The sequence below is a fragment of the Topomyia yanbarensis genome, chromosome 3 (genome assembly GCF_030247195.1).
Source record: "Topomyia yanbarensis strain Yona2022 chromosome 3, ASM3024719v1, whole genome shotgun sequence".
Classification (NCBI taxonomy): domain Eukaryota; kingdom Metazoa; phylum Arthropoda; class Insecta; order Diptera; family Culicidae; genus Topomyia; species Topomyia yanbarensis.
Genome location: NC_080672.1, coordinates 321,646,545 through 321,662,598, shown reverse-complemented (window position 1 = coordinate 321,662,598; position 16,054 = coordinate 321,646,545). Strand labels below are relative to the sequence as shown.

At 38.7% G+C, this 16,054-nt stretch overlaps 1 protein-coding gene across 3 annotated transcripts in view; it reads left to right on the top strand.

Moving 5' to 3' along the window:
- Positions 1-13,520, top strand: part of LOC131694206 (phospholipase ABHD3) — a 59,387-nt gene extending 45,867 nt beyond the window's left edge. For all 3 annotated transcript variants that reach the window (XM_058982707.1, XM_058982705.1, XM_058982706.1), the window contains exons 5-6: positions 10,769-10,905; positions 10,973-13,520. In XM_058982707.1, the coding sequence (XP_058838690.1) occupies positions 10,769-10,905; positions 10,973-11,425 (590 nt within the window). In that variant the 3' untranslated portion in view covers positions 11,426-13,520. The remainder of the gene's footprint in view (positions 1-10,768; positions 10,906-10,972) is intronic.
- The last annotated feature ends 2,534 nt before the right edge of the window (positions 13,521-16,054 follow it).

The window sequence follows — 16,054 nt, the reverse complement described above, 5'->3', positions numbered from 1 at the left end:
AATTAGTAATAAACCAAGTCAACAGGAATTTATCGGAAAATATCGGTTCAACTGTCTATAATGCAATATAAATTTCGACAGGTACTTTAAAAGCGATACTTAGGCCGCGGTGACTTTTTCTCTACGTAAACGGTTTTGTGGGGTACATTCGTACCCCAGAACTAAAATCGCTCTAGTATATCCAATTTTTATTAAATTTATAATTAAATTGCATAGTTTTATTCTAAAATCATTCGTAAAGTAACCTGTTTAAAAATATTCGTGTTTTGACTATTTAAGTATGTAATATTTCATTTTGTATAGAACAAGTCTTTAAAATATGTCAAAATTCCCTTGTTTCTTCATATTGCTATAACTCCGTTAGTTTCAAATCGATTTTGACCATTTATACGACGTTGTAAAGCTTATTAAATTTACTTTTGAACAATTTTTTTCAAAAACCGGTCAAAAAGTATATTTATTCCGATGCTTTTTTGAAAACCTAACGCCAACACAAACGTTAAAAATACAGCAATATGCAGTAACAGAGATCTCTATAATCTGAAGCATAAAATAACTTAGATACCCAATCATAGATCGTCCTAATGCTAATGATGGGACATCAAGAACACGTCAGAAAATGATTGATACCCTTCGATACAGGTTTGACAGTTCCAACCAGTAACGTGGGTGACGTCATGTAAACTGTCGAATGCGAATTGCCAATTGCCATAGCTTAATTTAATACATGTAATAAATTATACGAAACTGCCTTGCAGGAATGGTTTCTGATAAAAAATCAGAAATTTTGGTTAATTACGACGGGCAAGGTTGTTGGAAACTGTGACCATTAAGCTTTCTGTTTCCCCATGAGCTGGCCGCCGATTTAACTTAAATTCCGGTTAAGATATCAACGATTTATCAAGTTTCTCAGCACGTTACAAATTTGACGTTCAATAATAGTAAATATAAATGCGGATTCTACTCGGCAGTGATTTGTTTATCCATATATATATATATATATACAGATATAACTCAATGCGTATGGTGCTACTTCAGAGTCGAGTGATTCTACTATTCTTAGATGAGTCAAGGGTCCAGGTCGGGTGCCTAGAATTAAAAATCTTCGAGATCTTTGGTTGATTCTCCGTATTAGCAAGTTAGGTTCGGATCGGGTTTCTCAAATTTTAAATTTTCGGGTTCGGGTCGGGTTCGGGTTTTCAAATTTTAAAATTCTCGGGTCGGGTCGGGTTCGGGTTTTACAAAATTTTCATTCTCGGGTACGGGTCGGGTTCGGGTTTTTAAGTTTTAAAATGTTCGGGCTCGGGTCGGGTTCAGGTTTTTCAAATTTTATAATTTCGGGCTCGGGTCGGGTTCGGGTTTTTAAATTTTCATGCGCTCGGGTTCGGGTCGGGTTCGGGTTCGAAAAAATTGAAACCCGACCATCTCTAGTTCAGGCTAACGTATTGAGAGACGTATTTGTGTATTTTTCACGAAATGACACGTATTTTGTGTATTGATGAGTATTGGTTATTTCTTTCATAATTCTTACGTATTAGCGCATTAAAAACTTATTTGTGTATTGTTCACGAAATGCAATGTATTATGCGTATTGGTGAATTATTTCATAATTCTTATGGATTAGTGTACTTAAACGTACAATTGTATGCACGCATTGTATTTTTGTTGAATAATCAATTGAAACCGAATGTTACTGAATTTTGACGTTTAAATGTTATTGTAGAATGCAAGTAGAATAATTTCATAAACGCAAATAATAAAATTAGTACAAATGGAATTACTAGTGATTTTTCAAGATTAACGAACAATTAAGCATTATGCCAAATTTTATTATTTAGAGAATTAGAATTTCTAATTAGGCTTACCCAGTGGTAATTTTTGAGCAACGCGGTATTATATTTAATCACTGCAGTATTATCTAAATTTATTTCAAAAATTGAGATGCATCTCAGTAAAATTGAGATGCTCCTAAGTAAAATCAGCCGAAATTCCTACTGGTTGTACTAGACTCGGTTGCGTCACTAGAGCCTGAATTCTGGCAGAATCCAGCCGGAATTCCAACTGGACTTAGAGTTATGGCTGAACTCATTCCTGCAAGTTGATCGGAAGCGACTCGTAATTCGGATTCTTGTGTTTTGTATTATTTTTTATTATTTTAATTATAGAGGTTTTAACCTTAGGGTCATTCGCCTCTTTTCTGGTTAGAGTAATTTCTTGTGGAAAAATCTCTAACCCTATGTGCGGGGTTGGGAATCGAACCCAGGTGAGCTGCGTACAATCTTGTGTTTTGCATTCTCAATTCATCGAGCGTTGGTTTCGATTCTATTCCCCCAACGAGTGTTGATTTATAATGTAACCTGTATCTAAACAAAATGATCCATCGCAATGTAAACTTCGAACTTGCAAGATTTTAGAGCTTCACTATTTAGGGTAAACATTAAACATTGTTTATGTCGATAAAATGAGCGAATTCTTGATCAAAAATTTCCTACTGATGCTGGTAAGAAGTTTCGGATTTATTTATGTTCACGTCCCCTGGGAGTATTTTCAAATGTACGGGATGTTTATTTCCATTAAAGATTATGGGATTGTTCCTCTGAATCAAACTAACAAGAATTCTGATTGATTTCTGCCTACTTGTCATTCTAATGATTCACCGATTCTGAGTCCGTTTGCTGGGAGTCCCAATTCCGAGAAAAGTAAACAATCTAGCTTGAAAAAAACATACGCTATGTCATAATAAGAAATATACTGAATTAGTTTCATTTGGCATGAAATTAATGTAATATTTGTATGGCTTGTATCAACAGTGTATTACTTGACGAATTGGATTGTTATCGACGCATTGAAAAATATTTCCGGTAATAACGTATTTTTGTGTATTAGTGTATTTTCGACGTATTAAATGTATTAAGATGTATTGAAGCATTTCTCGTGTATTTTTTCAATTGGGTATTTTCAATTCACTTTGAATGGGGAATGAATTGCCCCTCGGTTCCGACAGCATGAAGTAACAAGTTACTTTACGCTTGTCCGGACATGCCGTAGACTCAGGTGATTCGCATTTCTAATGCCAAAAGACCCTGACTCCTACGGTAGCAGACAAAAAGTTAAGTCGCCGGTGAGCTCTAAGCTTGCATATATGATCCTTCCACGCTTTTCTAAACTTTCTCCCTTCAACACCTTGCTCTCCCTTGAGTACTATGGCTCTAAATATTGAAGAAATATACTTCACCTTCCAGTCCCTTGCTAATTAAATGCCGTAAAAACTGTTGACAAATTGACTCAATAGGTCGTTAACAAAAATGGTTAACAAAAAAAATGGTAAAATTAGTTACTTCGGTTTATTCTTTAAAGTTTCAGGCACTAATTTTCGTGAACGCACTGATTTGTAGTGATGTCAATATTGAGATAAAAGTGAAAATTTGAACGAATTGATGCTTTTTCAAAATGAATCTATTAAGAACAAACCTAAGTTGCATAAGTTCATTGGGAGAAACAGCCAAACAGTGCTTTTAAGGAACTGCTACTAACACATTGATATGTATATCGTACAAGCATATTGATAAATAGTGCCCTGAATTATGTTACTCCAACTTAACCGTTACACAAGGTTGAGAAAGAAAAATATTTTTTAAATATTGAATAAAAAATGATTCTGGAAATGGTAGTACCCCCTTAAGAAAAGTGAAGGTGCTACCCGGTCAGCGTGGCAAGCAGAAAGTTAGCAAAAGTTGAGCAAAGCGAAATTGATGCTGGCAGAGTTTCTGCGAGCATTTTGCGCGATTTGTGCGAGAATTCTGTCAACGAATTCGCTCAAATGCAACAACCGTTTCTGACAGAAGTGGTTAAACCAACCGATGCTGCTCACTTTTATCCAGAATCGAGCCAGAAATGGACGGCCAAGATCTCTGCACGCTTCCTGCCACATATTTGTCAGATGTTTTGGTCGATTCGTGCCAAATTCTGCCAGGTAGGAATTGCCAGGATCTTTGCACAGTTTATGTCCGAGTTATGCCAGGGTTTAGCTCGGTTCCTGTCAAAATTTTCCAGAAAACGCGAGCGAAACCGAGTTCGCCCTAGTTCAACTAACCCGACAGGATCAGACAGAAATCTGACAGGGCTGCCAAACCAAGATTTACAGAAATCTAGCAGAGCGGTCTCTGCCAGAAAATTTGCTCACTGGGTAGCCGATTTATAGGTTCAATCAAACTTCATGAAACTCAGCTGAAGACACTGAATCACAAAGACATCAATGAGAGCCAAAAAATACTTTTGTTCACCATTTTTCAGTTTGTGACCACGGTGCGGCGTCTCACCCGCACATGCGGCATCTCTCCCGCAATGACCTTTTTTTGTAAAATGTTCATGGAAATTTGGTTAAAAATTTTTTATTACAAAAACCATTTCACAGTATTTTAGAAATTTGTCGCAATTGGTAAAAATGATTTCATCAATTATTGAATGGTTTACTTTGATGCAGGATCGATTTTTAAAAATGTGCGGCATCTCTCCCCTAATTACCCTATGCTAGTCGTTAGAATTTCATACGAGCATCTTATGATTCTCATAAACATAAGAGAAAAGTATAATATCGTCTTATGATAATTCAAAGATGTCTTATGGAACATGAAATCATAGCAAACCGATTTGCAAAATAAATGCCGTTTCATATGATAATCTTAAGCTGACCCTACACGAGACAAGAATATTGTCAATAAAAATATTGTCAAGACTGCTTCAATAAGCGGACTCTACACGGGACAAGGATATTGTCAATAAAAATATTGTCAAGACTGCTTCAATACGTCAATCCCATTTAATTTCTACATGATCAATATTTTCAAGATACTCTTACACGATCAATATATTGATCATTAATCGATTTATTGACAATATTCCTGCACGTGTAGGGTCCGCTATACGTCAACCCCATTTGAATTCTACAGAATCAATATTTACAAAATGTCCTTACACGATCAATATATTGATCAATAATTGGTTTATTGTCAATATTTTTGCGCGTGTAGGGTCCGCTTTATGATCAGCGATGCCACATGTTTTTGTGAAATGTCTGTAGAAGAATAATTAAAATGTCTGTAAAAGTCTGTAGAGGGTTGTGTAAATCCTATTTACACTAGGTTATTACTTTAAAAGTGGCTTGAAATTAGCAAACTATTGTGAAGGAATCACTCGTATTCGAATCAAATTATTCTAGTATAATTTTGTTAAACACTGTTACTTTTTTAAAAGTCTGTAAATGTCTGATTACGTCTGTAGGAGACCATCAAAAGTCTGTAAAATACAGACATGTCTGTAAATCTGGCATCCCTGTTTATGATTTACATACGTGCTACTTCCCAGTTAAACTCATTCCGGAACCGGTTCGGATTTCTGAATGGAGTCATTATGGATTCCAAATCAAATGCAACAACCGATTCCGACTCAGAATCGGTTGTTGCATTTGATTTGGAATCCATAATGACTCCATTCAGGATTCCGAATCAAATTCCGAATGGTTTGACCGGGTTGTGGCTAAAAATTATACGATATTCCTATGAAATTCGCTGTATTTTTTGCCTGAGTGTAGGAATATTGACAAGTGTGAACTCTTTCATTTCTTCTGTAACTTGTCAGGATATCAATTCAGTACTGGTTGAAAAAATTAACGAAATAGACCCATATTTACTGTACAGTGCTTTGTATTAGCACAACAGGAAAAATTATCGGAACCTTATCCAACCTCCACATTTCCTTGTAGGCGATATCTGGCCCCATGAGTATCTTACAGATTAGGTTTGTTCCAGTACCAGGAGAAACTGGAAGTACTCCGGAGCAAACAGGGAGAAAATCGTTCCTGTACTATCTTCTTCTCTTTTTTCTTCTTCTGGCGGCAAACCGGAGTGAAAAGGAGCAAGAATTTTTTGCTCCGGAGCAACAGGGAGTAACTTCCATGTACTGGAACAAACCTATTGTTTTCCAATGGAACGGCTACTTCGATTATGGTGATTTGGTGTCGTCCCTTGTCATATCTGGGCGGTTGTGGTGTAGGAGTTGGCAAGCATGGGAAAAATCGCATCGTGAACCGATCGTTCGCGCTTCGCAAGCAAGCTTTCTTCAGTTGTGATGCATTCTGTTAGCTTCGAAAATGATACCTAGCAACCTGTCGTTACGGACACATTCGATTCAAAGCTATAACAACCAACGAAGAAGCACATCAGTTGTGTTTTAATTCTTTCCTTCCCCAACGCGGATGCCTTCGTTTGCGAAGCTCTTCTCGAGCGGTTCGCGGTTTGCATAGGATTTTCATTATGCAATTTTATTTCATTTTCATATTCGCACAATATAATTAATACTTGGAAAACCATATACCATTTTAAAACTAGCTGATAATCAATGGTTTGCAACAATGCACTGCTAACAAATAGGCCACAAGGAACTTCAGTAGATCAAATTGATAGTAGTGTATCACAAAACTACCCATAACGCGATCTGTCAGCAAAAAATCCAGTGCAAAAATAGGTACTATGTTTTAATCATGCATGAAGAAACCTTTGTGAGCTTCGCGAAGCTACGTGACAAACATTCATGAGCGAAGAATTGACGCTGCTCTTAAATTTTTTAAGCTTCACTTTTTATTCGCAGTTCACCCATCTAGTGACCTGCTCTGAAGTATTAGACTTCTCCCTTCGTGCGTTGATTATGGTTAATTAGTGAGCACAAAATTTTGACTACTTTGTGATCCACAGTTAGCAACAGTCGCGCGAGTAAACGAATTTTCTCATGTCTGGGAGTTGGTCCGATAGAATAGTGCGATCCTAGTATAGCTCAAAAAGGGAATTTTCCAGAACAGGCACAAGTAGATAACGGTAGTTCGGTACAATATCTTCCAAAAGATCATGTTCTGGCGCCCATTGCTGGTGCAAAATCTTAGTAACGCTGTTGTGACACTCGCTATAGGCTGCGTTGGCTAGTGCGCGGCAACCTACCATAATGTGCTCGATGCTCTCGAATGGCGTTTGATACATCCGGCATATATCCTTGACGTCTTGCTACCAAACATCCTGCCATTCATCGTCGGCATTATCATGACTTGGATGGCTATCATGTAGGCCTCAATCACTAAAACCTCGCATGAATCTCAGGTACGGTCTTCGCCTCCGCAGTCTGCAGATTGCAGTTAAGGTTGTACATTTTCAACAAAGTATACTTGCAATTGTGGCACCTGCGCTACTCATAGTGCATGGATGTTGACTATTGTTTGTCTCCCTTCATCCCGTGGCAATGTGAGTCTCTCCAGCGCCGACTGAGTATGGCGCATTCCTGCTTGTCTAAACGCTTTCTTCAATCTTCAATTCCCTGAAATCTTCCAGGTCAGTCCGGTTTTATTTGGTGACGCCGAAACTGTAGGTCAACAGGGGACAGCAAACATGTACATTGCTGTGACCTTATTCCCCGTGTCCAGGAAAGACTCAACACAATTGACTCGACTCAAGAACGCGTATGGACGGAAAATGATATCTTTGATGTTCGTAACCATGACGTAGTACCGCAAACTAAGACAGATTTCATTAAACGAATTATGTCGCAATGCACTTCGCATTCGCACTCCGTGGATTCTATTACGAATTACACTTGGAGAGATTTTTTCACCGATTTCCCAACAGAGAAATCCCCCATTGTGAGAAGGCGAGTGACTAAACCTATTCCGCTGATCACATATCCCGAGCGGACCCCTACATGCCAGTTCTGTAACCGGATTGCCTACTACGGGAAAAACATGCACCAAAGCAACTAGTCAAAACTCACTTACTTCAGATTACTCCAACAAGCCACCACTGACACTTTTTTTTATTTTATAATTCGTTTATTTGGCACGGCTCAAGGTGTTAGCTTCACGGAGCCGTGGGTCTTTTATATATTTACATGATGTAAACAATGAAAATAATAAACAATTAATGCTATGATCGATCCCGTACGCGCGACTTGCCATTGCGCGCGGAGATCCGTTTTCGTGTTGGGGAAATATTTGCATCCACGTCAACTATATCATGGGGGTCATTTGTATCTCTGTCGTCACATGTCCGGGTCATCATCGGGGTTACTGCCTTGATGTTCGCGATCAGGTGTTGTTCCTAACTTCTTTCCCTTTCGGGTCACGAGCGTGAACCCTCTGTCATTGCTAGTAGCTCCCATATTGCTGGAATTAGCTGTTGAGTTTGTGGTACTTGACGCGGCTTTCGCAGTTGTCATTATTGCTTGAACAGCAGCCACAAATTTGGCAAGCGTTTGTGGCTCAGGGAATGATATTGGAGACTGAGTGTTGGTATTTCTTTCTGTAGATGAGCTTTTCTTAGCGGTTTCTGGGCAGGGTTGTCCGTAATGTGCCGATTGTTCACAGAACTGGCACGTGTTAATTTGTCCTTGATATGTACATAGAGTTCGCTGTATAATGGTATCACCCCCTTCTGTTGTGTACTGCAGGGTAACGTAGGAGGGAATGGGTTGGTCTACCCGCATTCTCACCACAAAAACACCATTTGAAATACCTAGAAAGTAGTTCCTCCACGTATCCTCCGTAATGGATTCCACTTCTCCGAAATGCGACATGAATCTTTTAATGGCCACTTTGCAAGTACGTGGTGCCAAATCATGTAATTTAACTTCCACGTTTCCGTTATCCATATACACAGGGATCTTGATTTTTTGCGGTGTCACAATCCAGAACGTGTTTCAAGTTGTTTTGCGAAATGAATCTTTTTGCCTGGGCGAATTTGTTGAACGTTATCAGCACCGCATGTCTGACGTGCTCCAACTGGATGAAACTGACGTCTGAAAACCGAAGCTGCATTTTCTCCTTCAGCAAATGTTCCACATCACCAATACTCGGTCTTATGCGGAAGACCGGAAGTCAATGGCCACCGTGTTAGTCCGAAGAATCACATTTTGATGTCGAAACTCAGTCATCTTAATAGAATAATAGTAACGGTTCCATTTGTTCTTAAGACAAAGCACACAAGAAAAAAGCAACTGCTTGCGCTGGCTGGGTAGCAGCAGAGAGCACACTGGTATTGTGACTGATGCCTTTGGTGGAGACTGACCACTGACACTTAATTGTGAAGGGACAACGACTACGACAAGCGATTCCAAACCAACAACCAGCATCACTAATAAAGAAGCTAATACCGATGAAGACAGAGAAATCTATGATGACATGGATGTGAAAGATAACGCGAGAAAAGGCAGACCGAAGGACCCCCAAGCTGCGGTGGATAACGTAAATAATGCTCTGTCGCCAAGGAAGAGGATCTCAACACGGAGAAGCAGACTGCGTCAACAAGATCCGACAGACAGACAGAGTTTTTTACTTGCTTTGTAAAAATATCAAAGACCCACAGCTCACATATGTTAACGCTTTGAGCCGTGTTAAATGAAGCTATTAAGGGGTTAAAGCATTGTATAACACGAAAAGTAGGCATATTTCAGCAATTTTTCTAGACGCAATAAAGAGGTGAATCGAGATCTTGTCAAATGGGATTTATAATACTAGGGCTACTGCGCCCTAATTCATTTTAGCTCCTCTATTCATCCCGCCCATTTGAACAAATTAGTTAGAGCAGTATTTGCTATCTCTATTCAACGCATTAGCTCAAATGGTTGGATGAATAAAAATACGTGAGCATTTTACATTTTCCAGGCAAAAATTTTAGCTGTACTGCTTCTTAGGAATGAAGCAAAGATGATGATACCTAGTTATCCCTTCGATAATCGCGCTAGTCCACTGAGTGCACGCTGCTTTGAAAATCTAGCGAAATCCTCTTAGGCCACCAGTGGGTGCTCGTTCAGTGAGCCATTTGAGCGACTTCTGGAGGGGTAAATGCAATCCAGTCACTCTAAGTCGAGTTATCAACGAAATAGTGCGACATCCTGACTTTTTTCAAAGACATTTTGTCACAAGATGGCGGCCTTTTCCAGTTGATGGCTCTTTTTGGAAAGGGTCCACATATCGTTCGTTTTCAACCTAGAGCTCAAAACTAAAGTTTTTTCGATGTCTTCTAACAACAGCAGGCGACGTACGTGAGATTTTTTCGATATTCGACGAAATGGCGATGTTTTTAGTAAACAACCGCTGAAAATGTTATAAAAATCGCCACAAAATTGTCGGTTAAAAAAATAACCAATGAAAAAATAAAATCCTACTTACATCCCTGGAGAAATAAATTTTGAATATGCTGTAAAAATTTCAAAACGATCAAAAATCATTTGTTCGAGTTCGTTTTCGGCTTGCTCAAAAAATATGGTTTCAAAAAAATGCGGTTAAAGTTTTCATCACGCTCGAAGTGTATACACAAGAGGCGTTGCGGCTGAATTGAAAATTTGAACATTTAGACTAATAAAAAAGTTCGACAGTAATGTAACCCCTTGAAACGGCGATTATTCACGTTCAAAAACTCGGGTATCATTCCGACCGAAAAAATGAAACCTGATCCCTGTATGTTAGCTGTAGTTAGCTTGGAATCCTAGGTTAGAAGTATAATACTTCGAAAAGCGAATAGAATTGAGCACATACAATTCGTTCTCGAGTTATGTAAATCGCTACAAAGGCTTCGCGTATATATTGTACAAAGGATTGTTCAATCCTGAAACAGGTAGATAGTTTCAATAGGTTGGTTTTTTTCATGGGTTATGTTAATCACTCGTAAGATTTTTTGTATTTTCAAATTCAGCATGGTCGTTTCTTGTTCAAAACTCTTGAATTCATTTTCAGGATCAGATAGTATTGAACAGCCATACCTCAACAGTATGCTGGGTCGGCATCTGGCGGGAAGTTTGTGTCGCACGGTACGCAAATATGACATTCTCAGGCACGAGGACTTCGACTGGGACATGGATCAGGTTCTGCAGGTAAATGTTATGTGAAATGTTTCAAAGGATTGTCTAATTTAAACGCTTTTCTTTTTCCTTTCAATAGAGCAAAACCATCAAGGAGTTCGATTCCCACTTTACTTCGAAGCACTTTGGCTACAAGGATGTCGACAGCTATTACGCACAGGCTACGTTGCACAACAAGCTCCACAAAATTAAAGTGCCTTTGCTATGCCTGAGCGCAGCTGACGATCCGTTCCAGCCGCTGGATGCGATCCCCGTGAAGGCTGCAGCAAAATCATCTCATGTGGCGATTCTAATCACGGCCCGTGGTGGCCATATTGGATTCCTAGAGGGATGGTGGCCTGCCAATAAAGACCAGTACATGGGTCGGCTGTTTAGTCAGTTCTTCTCGGCTGCGCTGTTCGATCCGAATAATGAATTCTATCGCACCTCGCAACTGATGATGGAACTCAATTTGCAGGCATCGACATCGGTACCCACGACGCCGATTTCTCGATCATCCAGTCCTATACGGAAGAAATCCATTCCATTCTAATAGTGAGCAATTGTTGAAGATTTGAGGGAGGAATTGGGTTCTCTTATCAAATGCGATTTTTTGTGATACCGTTTAAAACGATGTGTGCAAATATTGTTACGTTTGAGTTATTGAATACCGTCAAAAACAGGAAATCCATAGTTTATGATATACGTAGACCAAATAGAACAATGATTTTATGCCTGTTGTTGTTTTGAAATGATAATAAAAGTTGTTGCGTAAGTTCACACGCAATCATGCAAGTATGACGTTTTCGAACATTGGTTATAGCACTAAATGTTATTGCATACATTTTGAAAAATGCAAATTCCGAAGCTTTAATGAATAGTCAATGTTTCGCATTGTTGCCTTCGTAACAAAATAGTAGTCATAATGCATTGGCATTCTCTGAGGCTGTTTTTAATATCAAAATTGATACTGCTATTTTTAAACGGAAACTCTAATAAATTGAATTATTTTAGATTTGCGCAGCAACATACAATTTATAAAACAATCAGTAGCGAGATAATTTCAAAACTGCACAAAGCAGATCTCCATCATCTTCGTTGGAATTACTTGAAAAGGAGACAGCACTAGCTAGACCAACGGGGTACCAAAGAAAATATATATCATTACTCATGGAAAACTCACTCTATAATAGAATATTGAGCCTATTTTCACCCTACTCCTATTATCTCAAACAATTTAAAGCCGTTGGTTGGAGAAGCGTATGACAGCTTTGTTCAACACATTAGATCAACTATTTAGTTAAAAACGACGTATAGAAGTTGAGTAATTAGAGGGTGCCCTCTCTAATAGGGTCAAAATAGGTCCATTATCCTACATATAGTAATATCAAATAGTTTTTATCACATATCATTGAAATTTCACTACTATAACCTGGGGTGAAAGTCGTTGCAATTTTGTTAGAACTGTTCGGATTTCATTCATTACTGCGCACGTCCCACCAACCTGGACTCCGCACTTTCAACGTGCGAGCAATCTTAAAACTGCGAGCTGTCCAAACACATGTATTGCAAGTAATAGAGATGGTGATTTCATAGACACACCAGTCGAATTAACCAGTCTATGAGAAGAATTTAGAAGAAGAATGGTAAGTGCTCAGTGTGGTTAGAATCCAGTTTTTAGTGACACAATATGCTTTGGGATATAATGAGCAATATTTACCATAACGAATAATTTATTCACAAATTGATGTACATATCAAACAGTAGAATTATTCAAAGTTTTAAAGCTCCAGGAACTCATTTCAAACGTATTAACATTGTTTCACCGTATAGTTTCAGGATTGTGCAGAACAAAAGCATTAAAAAGGAATGTTACTCTAGTGTATTTATTTGAAACGGCAATTCAATAAAATTCTTTTAGAGGTTGCCCCTATTCTCCCAAGTTAATGGCAATTTAAAGCTAATAGGTTTAAAGTGAACGGCAAATCGAAAAAAATATTTATAAAGTGAACAATACAGAATATCTAGAATCGTTTGTCGTGGTTTAATTCTTAATAGCCAATACCAGCGCCGAGCCTATTTTATCTACCCGTGAACGTTTCACCCGAAAAGAACAATAAACATACTTATAAGTAGGATTTATAATAAGCTTTTCGCACGAAACTACTATTCAGTTTTACGAAAGTTAAGTATATATTTATTACATAGCATTGAACATCAATAATCAAATCTAATTACTGCATGAAGAGGAGTAAACGCAAACATGCCGAAAAAATCGGGTCAATTTCAATTTCGACAAAAGGTTTTGACCGCTAAATATAGTAACTGGCTTAGGTATACCAAGATCGATCGCATCCGTAAATATCAAATTGAGTTATCACAGTTCGAATTCACCCCAGTGAACCGCAATCAAAACAAACCAAGAAAGCTTAGATACAATGTGAATCGGGTTAGTGTTCAAATTAAATTATTGTTTATTTGGTATTCCGCAAATTCAAAAGTTTTCTCTGTAACTGACGTTAACAATACAACCGTAATATTCCGTTTTTTCGAATTTTAATGATATAAATAAAAATTGTGCGCAACACACGTCCTGCCGAAAAGGTATATTGCAGTTAATACTATTGATCAAGAAACCTTTCCCATGATATTTGCTTCTCATTTTTCATCGAAAGCCCTTCAAAAAAAATCCGAAAAATTACTTTGTCTAAAATGGGTTCGTGTATGTCGCTAAATGACGGCGGTGGTTGAGTGGTAAGCGTGGCCGTCACCCATCCCAGTCAGCCTGGGCTCAATCTCAGCCGAGGTCGTTGAGATTAGAACAATCTGTGGTCACGTCTTCCTTTGTAAGGGAAGTAAAGAAGTTGGTCCCCGGTCCATGAGTTGATGGGTCAATATCTAGTTACTAACAAATATTCTCCTCCCGTGATACTTGCGGACTGCGCAGTAGTATATACGACCTCTAGCATAAGCAAGTATCGGACTATCATTCCTTCCCTTTACTTCCGTGATCTACGTTTGGGCCTGGTCAGTGTCGGTATTGATCAATAAACACTAGGATTACCAGGAGTTGCACATCGAAAGGTGTTTCGCTACTCCCAAGCATAATTATCTCCTGATTACCTTAAGGTTGCACAGAGAAAGCGTAAAATTCGCAAACGAAAAAAGCAGTTTTTTTCCACACCGTATGTCAGATCTTCATAAAAATCAATCAGCAGTACTGTAACAACATTCTACATACGCTGATTGATTTTTATGAAGATCTGACATACGGTGTGGAAAAAACTGCTTTTTTCGTTTGCGAATTTTACCCTTTCTCTGTGCAACCTTAACTTCAGCTAGTCCAGATCGATAACGGAGTAGCAGCCAGGGGTGGTCGCACAAACTCAAGCTTAAAGCTGAAATGGGTTAGTGAATGTCGCTATATAACATAGGGTGGCAGTTATTTTTGTAATTTTAGGATTTTGTCTATCGTCCGCAAAAAAAATCAATGAAAGTATCAAAAAGTTGTGCAAATTAACGTGTTTCTTCGCAGTCAGAAGGACCTTGACTAAACCCCTAGTCCCTGGTCAAGCCACGGGGACCGTCGGGGGTGGGCATTAAACGCCTCTTTTATCTCGGCTAATTCGAGCTTGAGAGGCTATTCTGTCAAGCTCGGCTCAGGGACACCAACCAGAAACACTTCAATTTAATTATCTATATTTAATACCAACAATGTGGGACGGGACCTGCGGAAAGAAAAAAAACGCGTGTCAAATTGATTCAGCACGCAAATGTCAGATTGAACCGGCTGTCCTCAGAGTGATTAATATGGGGAGTATTCTATTTGAAATTAAGTAAATGCTAACTTTTTTTTTCAAATATTTCAATAAATTAATCATTAGATCAATAATGATAGTGGAGATGATAGTGCTTTCATTAATTTCGAGATCGTTAATTCTTGTGAACTTCTCCCACTGTTCTCACAAATCGGGATTCACCGGAAAATGGTGAAAAGTCATCTCCGGATTTTTCGCTTTAATACGACCGCAATTTTTGACCTTGCACTTCATGATAATGGATTCACAAAAAAAATTGAAAGTTCAATTCTTGTTTGTTCTTTAAAAAAGTCATGTCATTTCTTGAACTACACCAAGTATTAGTGTGTGTGAATCGAAAAAGTAAGATATAACAAACAAAAAGAAAGAATAAGAAAACACGAATCCGCAGGTCCCGTCCCAGCCAACAATGTTTATAGTGTGTGTGTGTGGGTTTGGGTATGGATGGCCGGCCGGCGATGACGCGATCTGCTGCTGGTTGGGTTTTCTGGAACGATGGTCTCTCGCAATTGTTCGTCGGGTGGGAGGACCGATGATCGGTATCGACGCTATGTTGCATCTTCGGTGGGTGTCTGGTATCTCGGGCGCTCAACGATGCTCAGCCAAGGTGCCGGTGCTATTTTACATCGGGGTTATATTTGGTGGTTGATGGGGTTTTTAGGATCGGTGTGGTTTTATGAATGGTCACATGGATTGATAGGGCTTCACCCCAAGCAACCAGAAGTTCGGATAATACTTAAAAAGCACACTTTAAAGTTCACTTAAATTTCGTAGCGAACTTTCAAGCTGCTTAAGCTTTAATGGAGCTTGAAAGTTGCTTAAACCGCTATTAGAACATAAAACGTATTGCAAAATTACTTAAAACGGGAAGCTTATGCAGCTCCATTATACGAACTTTTGGTTGCTTGGGACTGGTGGGTATACGGCGTTCGAATTGGGTAACCGATCCACGTGGATTGTATCGGTGAAGAAAAGATGGTTTCTTGTTCGGATTGCGGTTTCTCGCTTGGTCGGCTGTTCACCATGTGCCGTTTTGCTAATGCAATCTAATAGGTCCTGTTCAGGATAGAAATGGACTAGATATAGCCACAACGATTATCATCTGTTCTGTCATACCTGATTCAACTGTGCGCAAAAATTAATATCCACTTTAAAATTGCAATACTCTTACTTAACGTGTCTTCTGATACACTAGCTATTTACTACAATTTACAAATCAGTATGTGCACATAGACAGTTCAAAAGGAATGAGCCTTTCGCCGTCTAGAGTAAGTAGCAAAACCTTCATACCATTTTCGCTCTTTTCTTCTTGTTTTGCATATTCTTCTCCCATTTTCTCTCTTTTCCGGCAGGTCCGCCAATTA